Here is an 18,001-nt window from a genome sequence, read left to right as displayed (position 1 = left end):
GCTAAATGCCTTGGGCTCAATATTGGCTCAATTCTAAACAAGCCCCTTACATATTTTCCAGAAATAAATAAAATTCATAGGAACGTGCTATTTGCCTTTCACCAAAATTTCGAGTTGGCAGACTGTTATGCTATAAGCCTTGTAGACCACTGTTTCTAAAAAAATTAAGAATTATACTGGGCCTTTCCAGCAGTGGGCATTATACCAAAATGAAAACTAGTGCTCTTAGCTAGATGTCATGAGCTGAATATAAGGTCATTTAAAAGTGTAGCAAGGACAATTATTTGGCAATGGTTGCTCCCAAGACCACTATATTGGAAAATGAAGATACAAAAAGAATGTGGGGTTTGGAATGGAAAAGTAGCCTAATGGTTAGTGCAGCAGCTTAAAAGGGGGGAACTGGGTTCAAGTCCCACTTCAGCACCTTGTGATCCTGGGCAAGTCACTTAACCCTCCGCTGCCCCAAGTACAAAATCAGTACCTGTACATAATATGTAAACTGCTTTGATTGTAACCACAGAAAAATGGTATATCAAATCCCATCCCCCCTTTTTTTAAGTTAGACCCATTGTAGCATATGTAATGGCCTTTTCCAGTCAGTTAACACTCACTGAATCTAGCCATTGATGTTTGCTAGCATTCCATATTATAATCATTTCTATAATAATCATGCGCACAGTTTAAAAGATTAACACAATAAGTGCAGTTGTACGTGCATGTTTCTCTAATAAAAGTAAATTATGCTTGGGGAACTAACTTGTTTTGTTTTTTTATAATTAGAAATGTCCTGCTTATATTTATAATGGGGTGGTATATACTTGTGAAAATTAAAAAAAAAAAAAAAAACAACGACATTTAACCCTACTGAGACAAAGATATTTGTGTACAATGTTTTCCACTGCATATCTGAATTAAAAATAAGAAAACTACAAAGACAGATCCCATGGTACTACCTTTGATTCAAGGTGCATTAGCAAAAAAAAAAAAAAAGGCAACAAGTATCTCAAACATAAATGGTTCTTGGATGAGATTTATTCAGTGAGAACTTTAGGTCCCACAGGTTCCTTCCACAGGCCGAGAATAGATATGTTTTATAAATCATGTGCGTCCTTATGCCCAGCTAGTGACTGGATCTCCACTGCTGCAAAATTAACGTTTGCATTAAATTGCACATGGGCTATTTAGCTATGAACAATGCACTTCACTGCTTTCTGATGCTACGTTTTAATGTTCACATTTTTCGAGGTGGCAATAAAACTAAGGGCTCCTTTTACGAAGGCGCGTTAGCGGTTTAACGCGTGTAATAGCGCATGCTAAACCGCCGGACACGCTAGCCGCTACCACCTCCTCTTGAGCAGGTGGTAGTTTTTCGGCCAGTGCGGGGGGTTAGCGTGTGCTGAAAAGTCGCGCACGTTAAATCCGCTAGCGTGGCCTCATAAAAGGAGCCCTAAATCGCTATTCTCTCGTCCGTTATCTTCGCGTAATTCCCCCTATTCTGTGTTTCTCGCTTAAACTTGATTTCTAATGGCAAATTAGAATGTTGGTCTCCGGAATTTTAAACTCAGCTCATATATTTGACAGTCGGTAGCTCGCGGCTTGAATGATAGACTTTATGGAAAACACACGTGAAGTTTTTGTAAGTGCAAACGACATCAAATTATTGAGCAATAACATTCGCTTTTCATTTGCACCTCACAAAACAGTGTCAGTGTCTGACACCTAAAAAAAAGGCTTGACTGTAATTTTAAGGTCAAATTTCTGGATAAGCATTCTTTAAATAACAAAGATAAACTGGGAGATTGTCAATATCTCCGTTTTGGTGCATAGTTTACACACTGCCACCAATTTTCTAACCCTCTGGGTGGGTTGAAATTCAATTTTACAACCCCCGTGTATGCGAGATGCAGGCTTGACATCTATTTGCCGGAGTGTTTTGCACTTAAGCCTAACACCCACTATTAAGTGACAAAATCGTGGCAGCCTGTCAAAGCCAGCTGACTGACAGCTGCTCCGCTTTACAAAGCCCATCACAAACTATGCAGGGTTTGAAGCCTCGTAGCGAGCAGACTCTTTAGGACTTTAAAATAAATAAGCCCTTCTTTCCAAATCTGGTATAAAGAAAGAAAACACAACGGTCCCCCATTTTTTTTTCTTGCAGGAAAAAAAGATAGTCGTGCCTCTGACTTTTGGAAACGATCCAAATTCATGGCAATTTTTTCTGTGCGTTCTGCAAGGACTTGTGTGTTTCTCAAGGTATCTGCGCAACCCTGATAGAACCGTAAATTGTCATTTGCCTGGCAATTAGAGAGCGTCACGTTATTGAACACCGAACAAGTGCTTTTAAGAAAAACCGAACACGCTCGCACCAAATCAGCCCCATCCCAGAAAATGAGAAACGCATCTTAATTGTAAATCCATGCTGGAATGTGAGCTTGTGGAAAGACTAAGCCACCGATTTTGCGTAGCAAGTGTAAACCCAACGAGTTAATGCAGGGATCTCAAAGTCCCTCCTCGAGGGCCGCAATCCAGTCGGGTTTTCAGGATTTCCCCAATGAATATGCATGAGTTCTATTTTCATGCACTGCTTTCATTGTATGCTAATAGATCTCATGCATATTCATTGGGGAAATCCTGAAAACCCGACTGGATTGTGGCCCTCGAGGAGGCACTTTGAGACCCCTGAGTTAATGCTATTTTACTTGAATTCCTTAGTGAGAGACTTTTCAAGCGGCTTAATAGTAATAAAATCAGGCCTGTGGATGTGTAAATGTGTGCTAAGTTTTGCATGGGTGAACTATGTCTTATTTTCAATACATCTAATATCTCAAAATGCCTAATATATTTATTTCAGCGTGTGTACAGAGAAAGAGATGTCAATGTTAGTGCGCTGGTGTAAGTAGAAAGCAGAGACGGTAATACTCTGTGTAATTTTATTAAAATGGTCGCATCTCACTATCATTCCTATGAAAATCACGCCGCCTATTTGAGGTGGAATGGCAGTGACCCACTAGTGCCAGTTTCACCCCATCTTAACTAGCATCCAATGAAACTTAGGCAACTGATCGCCCGCCCACTCCCACCTCCCCCACCCAAAAAAAAAATAAAACCTAACAACTTCAAAGTGATTCACCGCCCTCCCCTAAACCCATCCGTTTCCCCACTATTCCCTCCCCAAGTTTCCAGGTGACTTCTAGTCTTCCTCCCTCCCTCCACTCCACTCAGTGGGCTACTGCCCGCACTCCCCCTACCCCTAACAGAGCAATGGAAAAAGCAACTCCACTCTGAGACCCGACGTTACCTGCAAATCTTTAGGGTCTTTGTATCCGTTTAATAACCTGTATCGGCTGTCTTTCCTACAGCTGCCGCCATGCTGATATGAAAGGAACTCGAGAAAGGCAGAGTAGTTAAAACAAAAAAAAAGAAAAAGAAAAACAGTAAACTTAAATCCTGTGTAGAACAGAGGAGAGACTGCCTGGGGCTTCTAGAAAGGTTCAAGCCTTCAGTGGCACCCTTCGAGAGAAGAGGGCGAAAGACATGTCCAAGCTTTTTCAGGAGTGAAGGAAGTGGAGGATCAGATTCTCCAAATATTTGAAAATTAGAAAGCAGGAAAAGAAGAAGGGCAAAATGTAAGACCGGGGGTGGAGGTGGGGGGCCGGGGTGGGAGATCAGTTTACAAATGCGGAGCAGAGCGGACATGTGTGTTATAAGCGATGCTTTCCATCACCAGCCCAGGAGAAGATGCTGGCGGGGGGAAGAAGGGACAAGCCAAATAAATGCAAAGAGTTAGTTATTGCAAAGGAGCGCGGAAGAGAACAATGTGCTCTGCGCACAGGTTTTACATATATACACGTATATATGTAGCTATAAAATAAAGGGCTGTGGAAGAAAGTGGTAAAAGAAAAAAAAAAGGATCTGGGACAAAAAAAATACGAAGGGGGAAAGGGAGTGAGATGGGAAGAGAAGGAGAAAGGGGGTGAGAAAGAGAGGGGCGAGGAAAGGAGAAGGGAAGGGAAGGGCTGAGCTCCACCTCCTCGCTCGGAGCGTCCCAGCTGCTCTCAAACCAACTGCTCAATCCTATTCACCGTCGAGACGGAACAAAAAAGTGGCTATTTATTAGAATACTTCTTTGGTATTGTTCGGCACTGCACAAAAGGCGTTTCATTATGTTAGGGGGGGGAGGAAGAAAGCCCCCTTCTTCTTCTTCTTCTCCTTTTTTTTCAGGAAGAAACAATAACTTGAAATTGTCTTCAAAGTCTTTTCTATCAATAATACATTTCGCGTTCTTGTTTCTCTCTCCCGTGCAATGTATGTGCGTGTATGGGGTTTGGCACTCCTGGCTCTGGCATCGACGCTTAGGGAGCTTGGCTTGGAACTAGGCTTTAGCAGATTAGATAGGTTGATTAGACATAATAATGCATATATGTAAACATGTGTCATTTTATGCATACATGTATAATATTTATACGATATGGCCTGACATGTGTGCACGACATGTGTTATAGGTATACACTATAAATGATCTATATTATCTGATCGTACACTGATTGTATAGGGAGCTTTTCAATCCAGATTGTAGGGGGAGAGCTGTCCCTGTCAGCCAGCTTGAGCTGCTATTGGGAGGATGAAGCTGGAAGAGGAAATGTAAGTCTGTATAACTTTTAAGGGGGGGGGGGGATTTAGATGGATGTCTACCTATCTTTATGGGGGTGCTTTACAAACGGAGTTATTTAAGAATGTATATATCAATCTATGGTTTATATTTTTATTGATTTGATTGGCTTATTTAAGCTTATTTATTTAATTTCGGCAGGCAATTGGTATAGTCGTAACTTTCCGGAGGTTTAGCAACGTTCGGGGGTTGGAGCAGTGTTTTGGGAGAGGGAGGGAAGCGGCAAATATGCCGGATCCAGCTATGTAGTGTTCTAACGTGTTAGGGGCAGAGCAAAAAGGTAGAACCATGTTATGATTTTCAACGAGCCGTCTTTGGATAGAGAGAGAGAGAGAGGGGGGGGGGGAGAAAAAAAAAGCGCAAATTCGGTGTTTTACAAGCACTTTTTTAAAAGAAAAAAATTAACATGTTAAAGTGTGGTGCCATTTAATGAAAGCTGTTTTGGAGAAAGAGTCAATTTAACTTTGACCGCCTGTCTGTCTTCATTAATAATACTCTACTGCCAAAGGAAACAGAGAGAAAGAAAATCTCAACCCTCAAATGTGTTGGTTTTTTCTTCCTCCTTTAAAATTTCCTCCCTTAAAGAGCTTTAGGATGGATTGCTGGCATTTAGACACTTATCCTGATTGAGCTGCAGGTCTGATAGTGAATCTCTGATCTGAACAGAGCCGATTTCGTTTGCAACCTTATAAGGTGACACTTATGCATTCATGTGAATTGCCATGTTTTGTTTCCTTGATGTGAAAACCGCGTTCTCCTTAAGTTTCATTAAAGTAAAATGATGAGACCCTTCAATCAATCAATAAATACAGCTAAAGAAACTTAATTATCGGTTCTAATCGTCGGTGGGCTGAGCCCTTTTCTCTCTCTCTCTGTTTATTAAATCGTGCCAATCTTACAGTGGCTTATTTTCAATTACGTCCCCCCCACCCTCTAAAGTGAGCGTTTCTGAAGTTTTAAAGGTGAAATGTTCTAAGGGCGGACGGGGTCGTTCAACAGGCAACGGAGTGGGGAATCTGTGGATATTGATTGGGGAAGGGGCAGGATTTGGCCGATTCTCTTTCCAGAAACAGGTGTTTAAACATGATAGCAGCTTCGGTCAATTAACCCATTAAAAGTCCGTTTTATTGCATCGATTCCAGCAGGCTGCTGGTGCTTCATTTTTGAGGTTTCTTTGTTGAGGAGGATGAGGTGGGGGGCGGCGAAAGTGTCTGCGGTTTCCAAAGGAGGAGACTTCCATAGAAAAATACTAATAAAAATAAAATGATACATGTATAATTAATACAAATGCAATATGAAATAAAATCAAGTGATATAGTTCTGCTTTTGTTTAAGGACGGCATTCTTTACACTTTACATGCCAATCGAATACTTCGCTATTTTTCAATAATTATTTATTCCCATCTTATCAAATCTGATATTTATGTTTAAAAAAAAAAACCTTGCACCTGCTGTGCTGTTAATTTCTTCACATGATACCACACAAGAATGAAAACCCTGAGGATAGTCCCCGAAATGTTTTTTAATCGTGATAATGGCATAATTCAGATAAGGTGAAAAATTCAGCAAAAAAAATAAAATAAAATAAGCGAGGAGGGAGGAAATAGCGTAAATGTGTTGTCGTTGAACTCTGTCTGTATGAGATTAAATGAGCAGGCAAAAGAAAGGCCCAGGAGAAGCTGGAGGGTCATCTGAGTAAGGGACCGTCTTGAGTCTCCTGATGTTTGCTAAAGAAGCACCTGTCACATGAAAAACTTGACATCACTTCCCGGACAAAGTTCAAGTAACTTTACAAATTCTTCTTTGGAAGATAGATCATTGAGACCTACAGGGAAGCCCCTCTATAAGTAATGACGGAATAAAACAATAAGCCAATAGCTTACCAGAGCAATAAACTCTATGGTACTACTTTTCTCCAAAAGAGGAGTAGGAATAAGAAAGAGCTTAATCCCGATAATGTGACTCCTATCAATGATAACGGGAAGCCCAAAATAAGGTGGGATGAGAGACACAAAGGACACAGTCCTACGCAGGACCGTAGGGTGTCAAAGTCTTGACTGGAAACACTCTAAAATGTAATTTTTTTTTATATTACAAAAGTACCTTAAACAACCTATCACAAATATAAGACAGACTAACATGAGACAACAAATCTTGCACTGCCTTTTTTTTCCATTCCGTTGAAGATTTTATTACCATTAGTTGTGCATGGATTTCATGATAAACGATCCAGATAATCATGTTAAATAAAATCTTTTAAGAAACAAATTTGAAATTGTTGTAAATTCATACAAATATAACTCGTTTAAAAATGTGGAACATAAGTTACTTTGTTGCGATGCCCCCATTCTTCCCTTTACAAAGCAAAATAAACGAGCAATTTTTAATTCAATAATTTGCTGCTTATCCATTCCTCTTTTCATTCGCTTCATCAGTTTCGATTCTGAGATCGATATGAGAGCTTTAATAAATATAATGCAATGGATCAGATGAATTATTTATATGACTTATTTTCCTTAAACCACATCTTTAGTATTGCCTTCATAAATTGATACTCATTTTCCAAATGGTTGAATTTTATTTTTTTTTTACTTTTTATAACATTTGCTTCAGTGGGGAGTAGAACTGAACGTGAAATGTCAAACATGATCAGTTTTATTTAAATGGATAAATTTAGTTAATGTCTGCCCTTTTCAAGGGGCCAAAGTTGAACTAAACTCCAGAGACCGTAATTTCTAAATATTCAAAGACGCACTGTATTCTGTAAACATATGCTTGTCTCTTTGTCATTATACTAGCCTTTTATTTTTCTAGATCTATATTGTAGGCCCTAACACATCTTCCATTTGATTTTTTTTTTTTAATAGTTTCTGGACGCCATTTGTTGAGAGAGAGAAAAAAAAAAAACCATTTAGCCCTATTTGTATGTTTCTGCTCTTCTCCTTGCTTGTTGGTTTTTAAAGGATGCATGAGCTATGACTGAAAGGGCTTCAAATTGTGTCAAAGTGATGTTTTAATCTCATTGAAAAGTGTATTAAAGGACCAGATGTAATTTATGTGAGATGCTTGGATGAAAAGAGAGATTGGAGTGGGGTGATCCTTTCACTCTCCTGCGAACTTCCTGTCAGGTTTATTTCGTTTGAAGTCGGTGCTGCTAATCTAATTTGTAATAACAAGGATGGTCTACAAAATAAAAATTAAAAAAAGCTTCCGAGATCTTCTGGCATACTTTTAAAAATTCGTTGTGGCTTGTGTGCTGCTTTGAGAAATGGCTCGTGTATTTCCCCTCCCCCCCCCCAATGATGACTATAGACATGAATTAAAAATATATTTTCAGCTTTTACTAATAATGTCTATCAATTCTGCTCTCTTGTATGAATTGCTCTGTTGTTGTTTTGTTTGTGTCTTTTTGAAATATGTTCTGCCTTTGTGAATGTTGACAAACTGAATGCTTCTGACACCTCTCCAGAATAATTCTAACCAGTATAAGAGGGGGGTGCTGAAAAGTTCTCAGCCCAACCAAGAACGACTGGATATGGTCCAATCAACGATCTAAAACAATGTCCAAAAAAGCATAGAATTTTGTTTCTGCAAATTGGTACTTAACAAAATGAGACACTCTTTTCAGCTACAGTGGCAAAATAACAACTCAGATTTTAGGAAGTTGGGTTGGTTGGGCTGAGAACTTTTCAGCACCCCTTGGTACGCTTTTGGATCTTAGTTTTCCATTTTCTTTCTTCACCTAATAAGAGGACATTTCGTCTTCACAGCCTAAAATTCCACATTCCTATTTGGAAGTCTTTCCACGTTTTTGGAGCCTCAAAATAATTGTAACACAAAAGAAAGAGAGCAATTACAAGGTATCCGACACTTTCATCTGCTATTTTTGGCTGAAAATGTTTTCCAAAGAAGATATTCAGAAGTCCTAGTGTCCTTTAGAAAAGCATAGGTATGATGACTCTCAGATTATGTAGGTCTTTTACTACGGGTTAGTGCATTGTATCCGCAGCAGGTCCCATTGGAATAAAATAGGTCCTGAGGCAGGTAACATGCGCTAATCTATAGTAAAAGTCCCCCTATGTGAAGTTTTTCAATATATAATCATACCTAAGTTCCGCAATGCAACCATAGCCTAAACATTTTTCATGTCGACTGAATTATCAAGTACAAATGTATTTTCTATAACACAAAAATACTGTCTTAAACTAATTGAAGGTAATTTATGAATCAATGCAAAAATTATTCATCTGAAAAGCTGGGTATACATTTAGCTGTAATTAGCGGAGTATCTAGAAATATTAGTGTTGTGAGAATTACCGTGAAAGGGTAAACCTGAGAAAACCGAGTGGGCCCACAATAGCCAAACAAAACTAAGTCAAAAGAATCAGCAACTGCAAGGGGCCACTGAAAAGTTCTTAGCCCAACCAGGAGAACGATGTGAAAAGCCATGAAATGTAGAAGTTATTCCACACTTCTTGACACTTTCGTTTCATTTCATATTGTTGAAACGAAAAGTGTCAGGAAAAGTATGGAATAACTTGTAAGTTTCAAGCTCCACGTCATTCTCTTCTTGGCTGGGCTGAGAACTTTTCAGCGGCCCCTTGTACTCCTTCAATTTTTCAGCCCCTGTCTTTTGACTGTATTGCTTCACTCATCTCTGACAGAGAACACAATAAATGAAAAGGGAATATCTCTTCCTAATCCTAGCCCTAACTAATTTGTTGCCATTTAGTATACTTAATACAATATAGTTTTAAGTTGGAACATGTTATATTACATATGATTCTATGTTACAGAGAAGTTAGGTAATCTAATGGAAGGTAAAATAATTTGAAAAAGTTGCATAAAACCTTAAAAAAAATTAGCGTCCCAACAAATTCTTAAGACTTTTTTTTTTTTCTGTTACTGGAGAATTTATTTATTGTTCACTATCAGTCCGGTCAATATGGCTATCGCTATATGCAGTGCATTTAGTCACCTAATGTTTTAATTAAATATTGAATATCTAATCCATTATTTGTAAACAACAGTTTTGTACCTATATCAGAACAGCAGTCTCAGATCTTGCTTCATTGCTCCCAATAAAGTATGAATTTAGGTTGGCCCAAAAGCTCTTTGTCAAATAAATTCAGTTGGCCTTCGAGCTAATTAAATATTGGGTATCATAAAACGTTTAATTCCTCCCATTGTCTAATCACAATACTCAAAAACAAATCAAATGTTTGCCACTCTAAATCAGTCATTTACAATACCATTAAGTAATAAAACCAAGTTGTATTAGCAATATTAAAATAGCCCTTCTGATACAATTATCCTTTACGAAAGGTCATATAACCCTGCAGTAATTTTATTTATGAGGCTCAAGTGTATAAAAATATGAGTTCAAAGTACATTGCTCCTTAAGGGCTGGAAAATTAGGATGTATACTTTCACATAAATGCTAGCTAGGAGAAAATATTTAAAGAGCCCTTAAACAAGTTGCTGTAAATGGGATTTAATAGTAAAGAGCTAAAAGCACAGATGTTGCAATATCACTGTAGTGGTAAGACTCTGTAGCATCTTTGAAACTCATTCTTCAGTGCCTCAGAGAAATCGTCTTGGATGGCTTCAAGCATTTCTTATCTGCTATCTGGGGTTTGGGGCTTTCTGTTATTCCTTTAACTTGTATTTTCATTCATAAACTAGTGGCTATACGCAGCTTGAATATTGACATCTCTCCCCAACTGCTCTGCTGTTAACCCAATTAGTGAATTCATCAAGAACTGTATTGAATTATCTCTTTCCATACAGTATCAGCATTAGCCTAATTAAAAGCTATAATGTCTGATATAATGATTAAATCGTTAGCTCTGCTGTAGGGAAGCAATATTTTGTTTTCCCTTCAATTAGAAGCTGATTGAGGTTTTCAGAGCAGGTCAGCTGTGAAATTTGAATTATATGTGTGAGTTCTGCTCGCAGGGTGAGCTCCTACTCCAAAGCTCTAGATACTCTCAAAATACTTCAAGGGAGAATTTTTTTGTTTTATAGTTCTGAATTTAAAACCTGGTGTCTAATGGGTTATAACATTTTTGTTCAAGCAGAAGGCACAACTTAATTTATTACCTCATATCCCAACCTCCTTTTTTCTTTCATCATTTACATTCACAAAACTTTGGCATTTTTTGTACAAATAACAAATAATAAACTTTTAAGTTGAAACGAGGTAGAATATATTTTATTGACAAATTCTAAGAAGTCCATGTATAATTTTTCGGTACGGTAAGAAGATAGGTAGAATTTCGCTTTCATATTACCTACCAGGACTGAAAAATAATAGCAATTAAAACTTGTAGATAAAATATTTCTTAAGTTTGCTTTAAAACATGGTTCACTTTTAGAGTATGCTCTCTTAGCATATTTGTGTAATTTAACTACCCAGAAATAAAAACCCCAAGGAGAAGCTCCTTCAGTCCTAGACGAAATTGCATTATTGCCAGCAGACGGCGATCAAACCCCACTCCGAGGTCTCACACCTACAGGGGTACTAGCAGCACTGGGAAGAATTGAAGATGGGAAGTGATTCTTTAAAGTCTCCTTATCCAGTCCTTCATCTGGCTCTTTAATAAGGCAGCTCGTGAGCTAGCAGGCAAGCAGCGTGTAATGGGATGGAGGGGGCGGGAGATGGACTCAGAGCTGGTTGTAACAAGGAGCCTGGGAAGGAGTAGTCGCCCCCCCCCCCCGCCCCATGCAAGACCCTAACTCTCCACCAAAGGCAGTGGAAACCTGCAGCAGAAAGGAAAATAAGCCGCAAAGGGGAAAAGTGCACTAAGATGGTAGATTCACGTGTTGAATCTGCAAGAATCTGGAAACTTAAGGAATTGACTAGGGGCTCCTTTTACTAAGCTGTGGTAGCGTTTTTAGCGCGCGCTGCAGATTAGTGTGCGCTACCCCCCACGCTACATGGAAAAACTAGCGCCAGCTCTATGGAGGCATTAGCGCCCAGTGCACGTGGCATTGTAGCGCTTGCTAAGCGCACGTTAAACCACTAGCTTAGTAAAAGGATCCGTAAATCTGATTTCCCAATATAATCTATAGCAATACATTTCTATGGTGTATAATATCTCTGCCTATGATATGCTGTAAATGCTATGCATCTGGGTATGTGGCAATGAAAAACCTGTTTCTCTTCCCCTTAGCACACTGTTACTCTACCAAAACTGTGGCTATATTTATTTCACTATGATCAAACAATAACTGTAATCACTTCTGTGGCTCAATGTACCAATATGTTGTATGGCTTATTTAACATATCTGGAACCAAAACAACTCCTTGATTTTTCCCAGGATCCTTTGATCATTGTATTATATTATTTTTAAACACGGTAAATAGAAGTGCCATCTCAGGGGTCCTTTTATCAAGCCGCGCTAGCGGGGTTAGTGCGTCGGACATTTCATCACACGCTAACCCCCGCGGCCGGCTAAAAATACTAACGCCTGCTCAATGCAGGCGTTAGCGGCTAGCGCGGCAGGCGGTTTAACGCACGGTATTACGCATGTTAAACCCCTACCGCAGCTTGATAAAAGGACCCCTCAGTTTTCAAAGTTTTCTGAAACTAGTGTTCACTTATTAGTGCCAAGTAGACTATTCCAGGTTTGGGGATCTTCAGTTCTGCAGGGTTAGGGGTTGTGTGTTTTGTTTTTAACGTGATATCTTATGATGTGACAGTGCAAATGCTGTGAAAAAAAAAAAGCAAATGATAAATTTCTGAAACAGAATATATTTTAAATCGTTTGAAGAACTTGCAATCATCCTAGACTGTGGCCATTAACTGATAGAGAAATAAATATAAAATTATAGGGGAAAATCCATTTTTATTCTTCTTTTAACAGTACCTCGACAACAGAGAAAATCTAAAAGAAATCAACTTCTTTTAAAACACACCTGAATGTAGGAGACAGGGGTAGAATTGTGCCCTTTGATCTATTTTTATTGTTGTGTTATATAGTTCGCCAGCCTTTGCCCTATCTGAATAGCTTGTCCATGCCACACTTCTTGTTTTGAGTTAAAAATGTATTTAGAGGACTACCATAATACAATTTTACAGTATCTTCCGCATTCTTAGTGTACATACAAAGGATGACAAACTTGCTATCAGGAGATGAAACATTAAGGAATTCAGCTGCTGACGTACAGAAAGGCAGTGCAGGAAAAGAACTAATTTAATGAAAATCTGATTCAGTCACAAAATTCCATATTGCTGTATACTTAATTTACTGAAATTTGTTTTAAAGTTCTTTAGCTGCCCAATCTGGACATTTAGATATTCTTTCAGTGGAAATATCATCTTCCAGAATAAATGCACTAATAGTTATGAGTAAATATTTACACCACATGTAATAAATTACTGTGCCACTGTGGATTTACAACTTATTGCCTGTGATTGTGAGATATAGTTAGATACAAAGTACCTGTGTCTCCTTTTGTAATTTTCAAATATATATGTAGAACGCTTCACTGGTAGTTGGCATGTGATCAATATTCTCTAGCATATCCAATATTGTTCTATACGAAGAGCACTGGCTTACAGTAGGGCCTATGTGACTGCAGAAGGTCAGGACTATTCCAGGCCCTGCCGCTTGCTCCCTCTGAGCAGGCCCCCGTTGGCTACAAAAGCTTCTCTCTTCAGAAACGTACTCTCGAGTGACGGGGGAGGGCTATGTTTTAAACACCTCTTCCAAACTGGAGAATGGCAGGGATTTCTCCTATAGAAGATAATTACCTCCTAAGTGCCTATAAAAGTAACAAGTAGCAATCTTGTAATTTTCATTTGAATTTTATCAGACTAATTTCATACTTTATCAGACTAGTACCAGTTGTTTCAAAACTACGTCTTTTCTGTTTTAAATCATAGATCGCAAAGTTGTGTAAAGTATATGTTTTCTCTCTCTTTTCTCTGTTCCTCATTACATACTTTTCTAGGAAGAAAATGAAATAATAAGAGCATTTAAATACTGGTGTAAAGTTCCGCTTATATTTCTTATATATATATATATATATATATATACAGATTTTTTTACATTCTTTAGCTGGATTGTTGTGTAAAAACTCCATGCACGCTTCACACATTAGATACAGAAGGGAAGAATGAATATATATACACACACACATATATATAGTATATATATACACATATATACATGTATAGTATATATATAAATCTCCATACTTCCCTTCTGTATCTAATGTGTGAAGTGTACAAGGAGTTTTGCACAACAATCCAGCTAAAGAGTGTAAAAAAAATTGGTGCCTTCCTTCGCTTATACTAGAGAAGCACGCAGATCTCTTGTACTGGTCATTTTAAAATTCATATTGCAGGAAGTTAAAATATAAACGCACTACATAAAATATGTACGTTATTCTCTTCCCTGCATCAATATACAGCATGCCAACTTATTGCTTTACTTCTTTGTATAAAGCTGCAATGCAAGCATATTATTATTATCTGCCTGTGTAAAATCAGAAGTAAGAGAGTCATTAATGGTTAACGCATGCTAAGGCTTTAGCGCACTTTAATCTTTAGTAAATGATCCCCTGAAAAAGAGATCTGTTCTCTTCCTACTCGGGTTGGGCTGCACAGTGCAAAACTGCTATATCTAAAGGGAAACACAGCTTTGTCAAGCTCTTCAACAGTGCCTGTTGTGTTTGTTTGTTTGTTTTTGTTTCTTTTGTTTTGAGATGGGTTGGCAGCGCTTCCGGGAAAAACAATGTAAAGAATATAGCTGAGTCTCCTATTGCGAGGTTTTGTGTTCCCCGCTAGGCTCAGACTGGGAGATATTGAGAATCCTGGCACAGGATACCCTGCTGGCTGATTGGCACCTGCATTAGCTGTCAATCATCTGTCACTTGGCAACAAGTTACACCTGCAGCTATAGTTTAATACTCAGAAATGTATGCTGCACCCCTACTGTGCTCTACTGCCTGTTGGGCTGTACAGCACCCAGACACAAAATGTTAGATATTTTCAGACTTAAGCATTTTAGCACAAAAGCGCCTCATTTAAGGTTATGAAATGATTTCACTAGAAAATGTATATAGAATAGAAGTCAAATGTGTAGTAGTGTTTGGAAACAAATGTAAGCATGGATTGAAATTAAATGTACAGAAAAAAAACTCATTTCCTTGATCTTTAACTGTGAGGACTGGAGATAAAAATGAACGGTAAATTAAGGTAATAAAATTATAGCTAACCTGTTTCAAGCATTATTTTCCACTCTAACAAGTATTCTACGTGTTTTAACGATGATTAAAACAATTCCGCAGACACAGGTGACGTTTGTCACTTATAAGCTATTTCTATATTGTTTGCAGTCTTGGTATTCACAGTTACAGTGTCATCTTTCTCATATCTGCAGATACAAGGAAATAGCATTAATATTAAAATACTACTTCATTTAAAAAACCATCCAGTTCTTTTTCATTTGACAACAGCCAGATAAGTAGACGCTGATTTTTTTCCTTTCCTTCCTTTTTTTTTTTTTAGTTTATCAGAGTATATAAAAAGCAACGATGAGCATAATACATTTAAAAATATAGAAAGGGAGCTACTTGTATTTATTAAAATGGAATTATATATTTTTATGTAAAGTTTATTGCAACTATATTATTTCATGCTATATACTCTGCTTTATAGTTCATTCCATTGCCTGTGTTTAGTCAAATGTTGCAAATTCCATGTAGACAGCACATCCACCTTCCATACACTTTCAGCTGTTTATTGAAATACAGAAGAAGGGCCCTATAAGGGAAAGAAACTGCAGGAATTTCGGTACCTTGGACAGCAGTTTGTTGCCAGGTGCAGGGGCGGGGACATTCGATACATAGAACTGGGTAACAAGCAATGCAGTGAAAGCGGAGAGAGTGCCACGTGTCTTCATTCCAATCCACCCAAGTAATATGATTATCATTACAATTATTATTACTGTTATTATTATGATTAGCTGTTATTTACCTTCTGAGGGGAGCGTCGCCAGTGACCCCATCTGGCCCCGCCCAGCGATTTATACTTTTTTTCACCTCCTGACGTCACTCGACAGCGCACGATGCAAATAATCCCCAGCCGCCGCATTCCGATTGGCCGCGGCAAACTCATTTAATCCCAGCCGGCGCGCGCTGTATGGCTGCTCCGTGTTGTTCTCCGTGTAGTCTCCGCTGATTCCCTTCTCCTTCTTCGGGCGAGGAGGGAAATCAAGAGAACAAATTACAGCTACTCGCACCTTTCTCTCGCTTATGCCTCTTTGGGCTCTTTTATTTTTTAAACCCCTTATCTGTCTTTTTCAGAGCCCCCACCTTCCCTATGCATAATAGACGCTGCACTTGTCACACTTTTTCTCTCCCCATTTTTGGAGGTGGTTTCTTTCTCTGCCTTGCATTCATCTTGGATCTACGGCTGCCACTGCTGTAGAGCTTTGAAATAGGGGGGGAAAAAAGAGTTAAAAGAAAGAAAAGAAACGGGAAAACAAAAGAATTAAAAGGGGAAAGACACGGGCGCTCAGGCTGTCTACTTCTCGTGCGCGCCTGTTGTGAAGCAAGTTGTGCTGCACCTGTTTGAGCAGCAGTTTTGAGTCACTTCTCCAAAGTGTAGGAGAGAAACTTTTCTGCGTGCGCTTCGTTCCTTCCTTGCATTTATCGCTCTGACTCTTTGAACGATTCCATGTCCTTTATGAACTGATTCCTGCCACAGACGTTAACTTTTTTTTTCCTTTTCTTTTTTTTCCCCCCTACACATATTTTTATGCTTGGTGTTGGCGGACCTTGAACAGCTTTTTGAATGTACAGCATGATGATGGAGACGGACTTGCACTCGCCCGGCGGGCAGCCCCCGAGCAACACGGGCCAGGCCGGGGCGGGCGGCGGCGGCGGGACCAAAAGCAACCAGGACCGGGTGAAGAGACCCATGAACGCCTTCATGGTGTGGTCCCGCGGGCAGCGCCGCAAGATGGCCCAGGAGAACCCCAAGATGCACAACTCGGAGATCAGCAAGCGCCTGGGCGCCGAGTGGAAGGTCATGTCGGAGGCCGAGAAGCGGCCTTTCATCGACGAGGCCAAGCGGCTGCGGGCGCTGCACATGAAGGAGCACCCGGATTATAAATACCGGCCCCGGCGGAAGACCAAGACCCTGCTCAAGAAGGACAAGTACTCGCTGGCTGGCGGGCTGCTGGCGGCGGGCGCCGGAGGCCCCGGCGTCAGCATGGGAGTGGGGGTGAGCCCGGCGGGGGTGGGCCAGCGCCTGGAGAGTCCCGGCGGGGCCGCGGTGGCGTCCGGGGGCGGCTACGCGCACATGAACGGCTGGGCCAATGGCGCGTACCCGGGCTCGGTGGCGGCGGCGGCGGCGGCCGCGGCCATGATGCAGGAGGCCCAGCTCGCCTACAGCCAGCACCCTGGAGCCGGGGCGCACCACCACCACCCGCACCACCCGCACCACCACCACCCTCACCACCCGCACAACCCGCAGCCCATGCACCGTTACGACATGAGCGCCCTGCAGTACAGCCCCCTCTCCAGCTCCCAGAGCTACATGAGCGCGTCGCCCTCCGGCTACGGCGCCCTGTCCTACGGGGGCGGCAGCGCCGGGGCGGCGGCCGGGGCGGGAGCGGGGGGCCCCCCGCCGCAGCAGCCGCAGCCGCCGCCTCAACATCAGAGCTCGGCGGCGGCTGTGGCGGCCGCCGCTGCGGCCGCCGCGTCCTCCGGCGCTCTGGGCGCCCTGGGCTCGCTGGTGAAGTCGGAGCCCAGCGTGAGCCCTCCTGTCACCTCGCACTCGCGGGGTCCCTGTCCCGGAGACCTGAGGGAGATGATCAGCATGTACCTGCCGGGCGGAGAAGGAGGGGACCCGGCGGCGGCCAGCAGACTGCACTCCCTGCCCCAGCACTACCAGAGCGCAGGCACGGGGGTGAACGGGACGGTGCCCCTCACCCATATCTAGCGCCGTTCATTTCCACCCCTCCCCCAGCCGCAGCTACCGGCGTAGAGCCCGAGGGACGAACCGCTGTGAGGCGGCGCAAGACTAAGACAGAATCGGCCAAAAAACTGCGCCTCTCCCCCACTGTCCCTCTTGGACTACTTTGGGGTGGGGGTTTTTTTTTCTAGTTTTTATTTGGTTTTATTTTATTTTTGTACAGAAATGTTTTCATGCTCTTGTTCCAAAAACAAACAAAAAAATGGAGGAAGGTAACCTCTGCTCTATTTACCTTTTTAGAAATGACTGATGTCTAGCTCAGCCACTAGTTTTTCTTTGAAACTAGACTTCGGTGTTTTATTGAGACCCTTTTGTACAGTATTTATCATCTGCAGAGGCA

The 18,001-nt window shown here is 40.9% G+C and overlaps 1 protein-coding gene across 1 annotated transcript; it reads left to right on the top strand.

Annotated features, from left to right (window-relative positions):
• Positions 1-16,476: 16,476 nt before the first annotated feature.
• Positions 16,477-17,733, top strand: SOX1 (SRY-box transcription factor 1). The gene has a single exon (XM_033950250.1). It carries the CDS (start codon positions 16,477-16,479, stop codon positions 17,626-17,628), a length of 1,152 nt encoding a protein of 383 aa, XP_033806141.1. The 3' UTR covers positions 17,629-17,733.
• The last annotated feature ends 268 nt before the right edge of the window (positions 17,734-18,001 follow it).

Source organism: Geotrypetes seraphini, chromosome 6 (genome assembly GCF_902459505.1).
Source record: "Geotrypetes seraphini chromosome 6, aGeoSer1.1, whole genome shotgun sequence".
Classification (NCBI taxonomy): Eukaryota; Metazoa; Chordata; class Amphibia; order Gymnophiona; family Dermophiidae; genus Geotrypetes; species Geotrypetes seraphini.
Note: the sequence above shows the minus strand (reverse complement) of the source record. Positions and strands in the feature narration are given on the sequence as shown.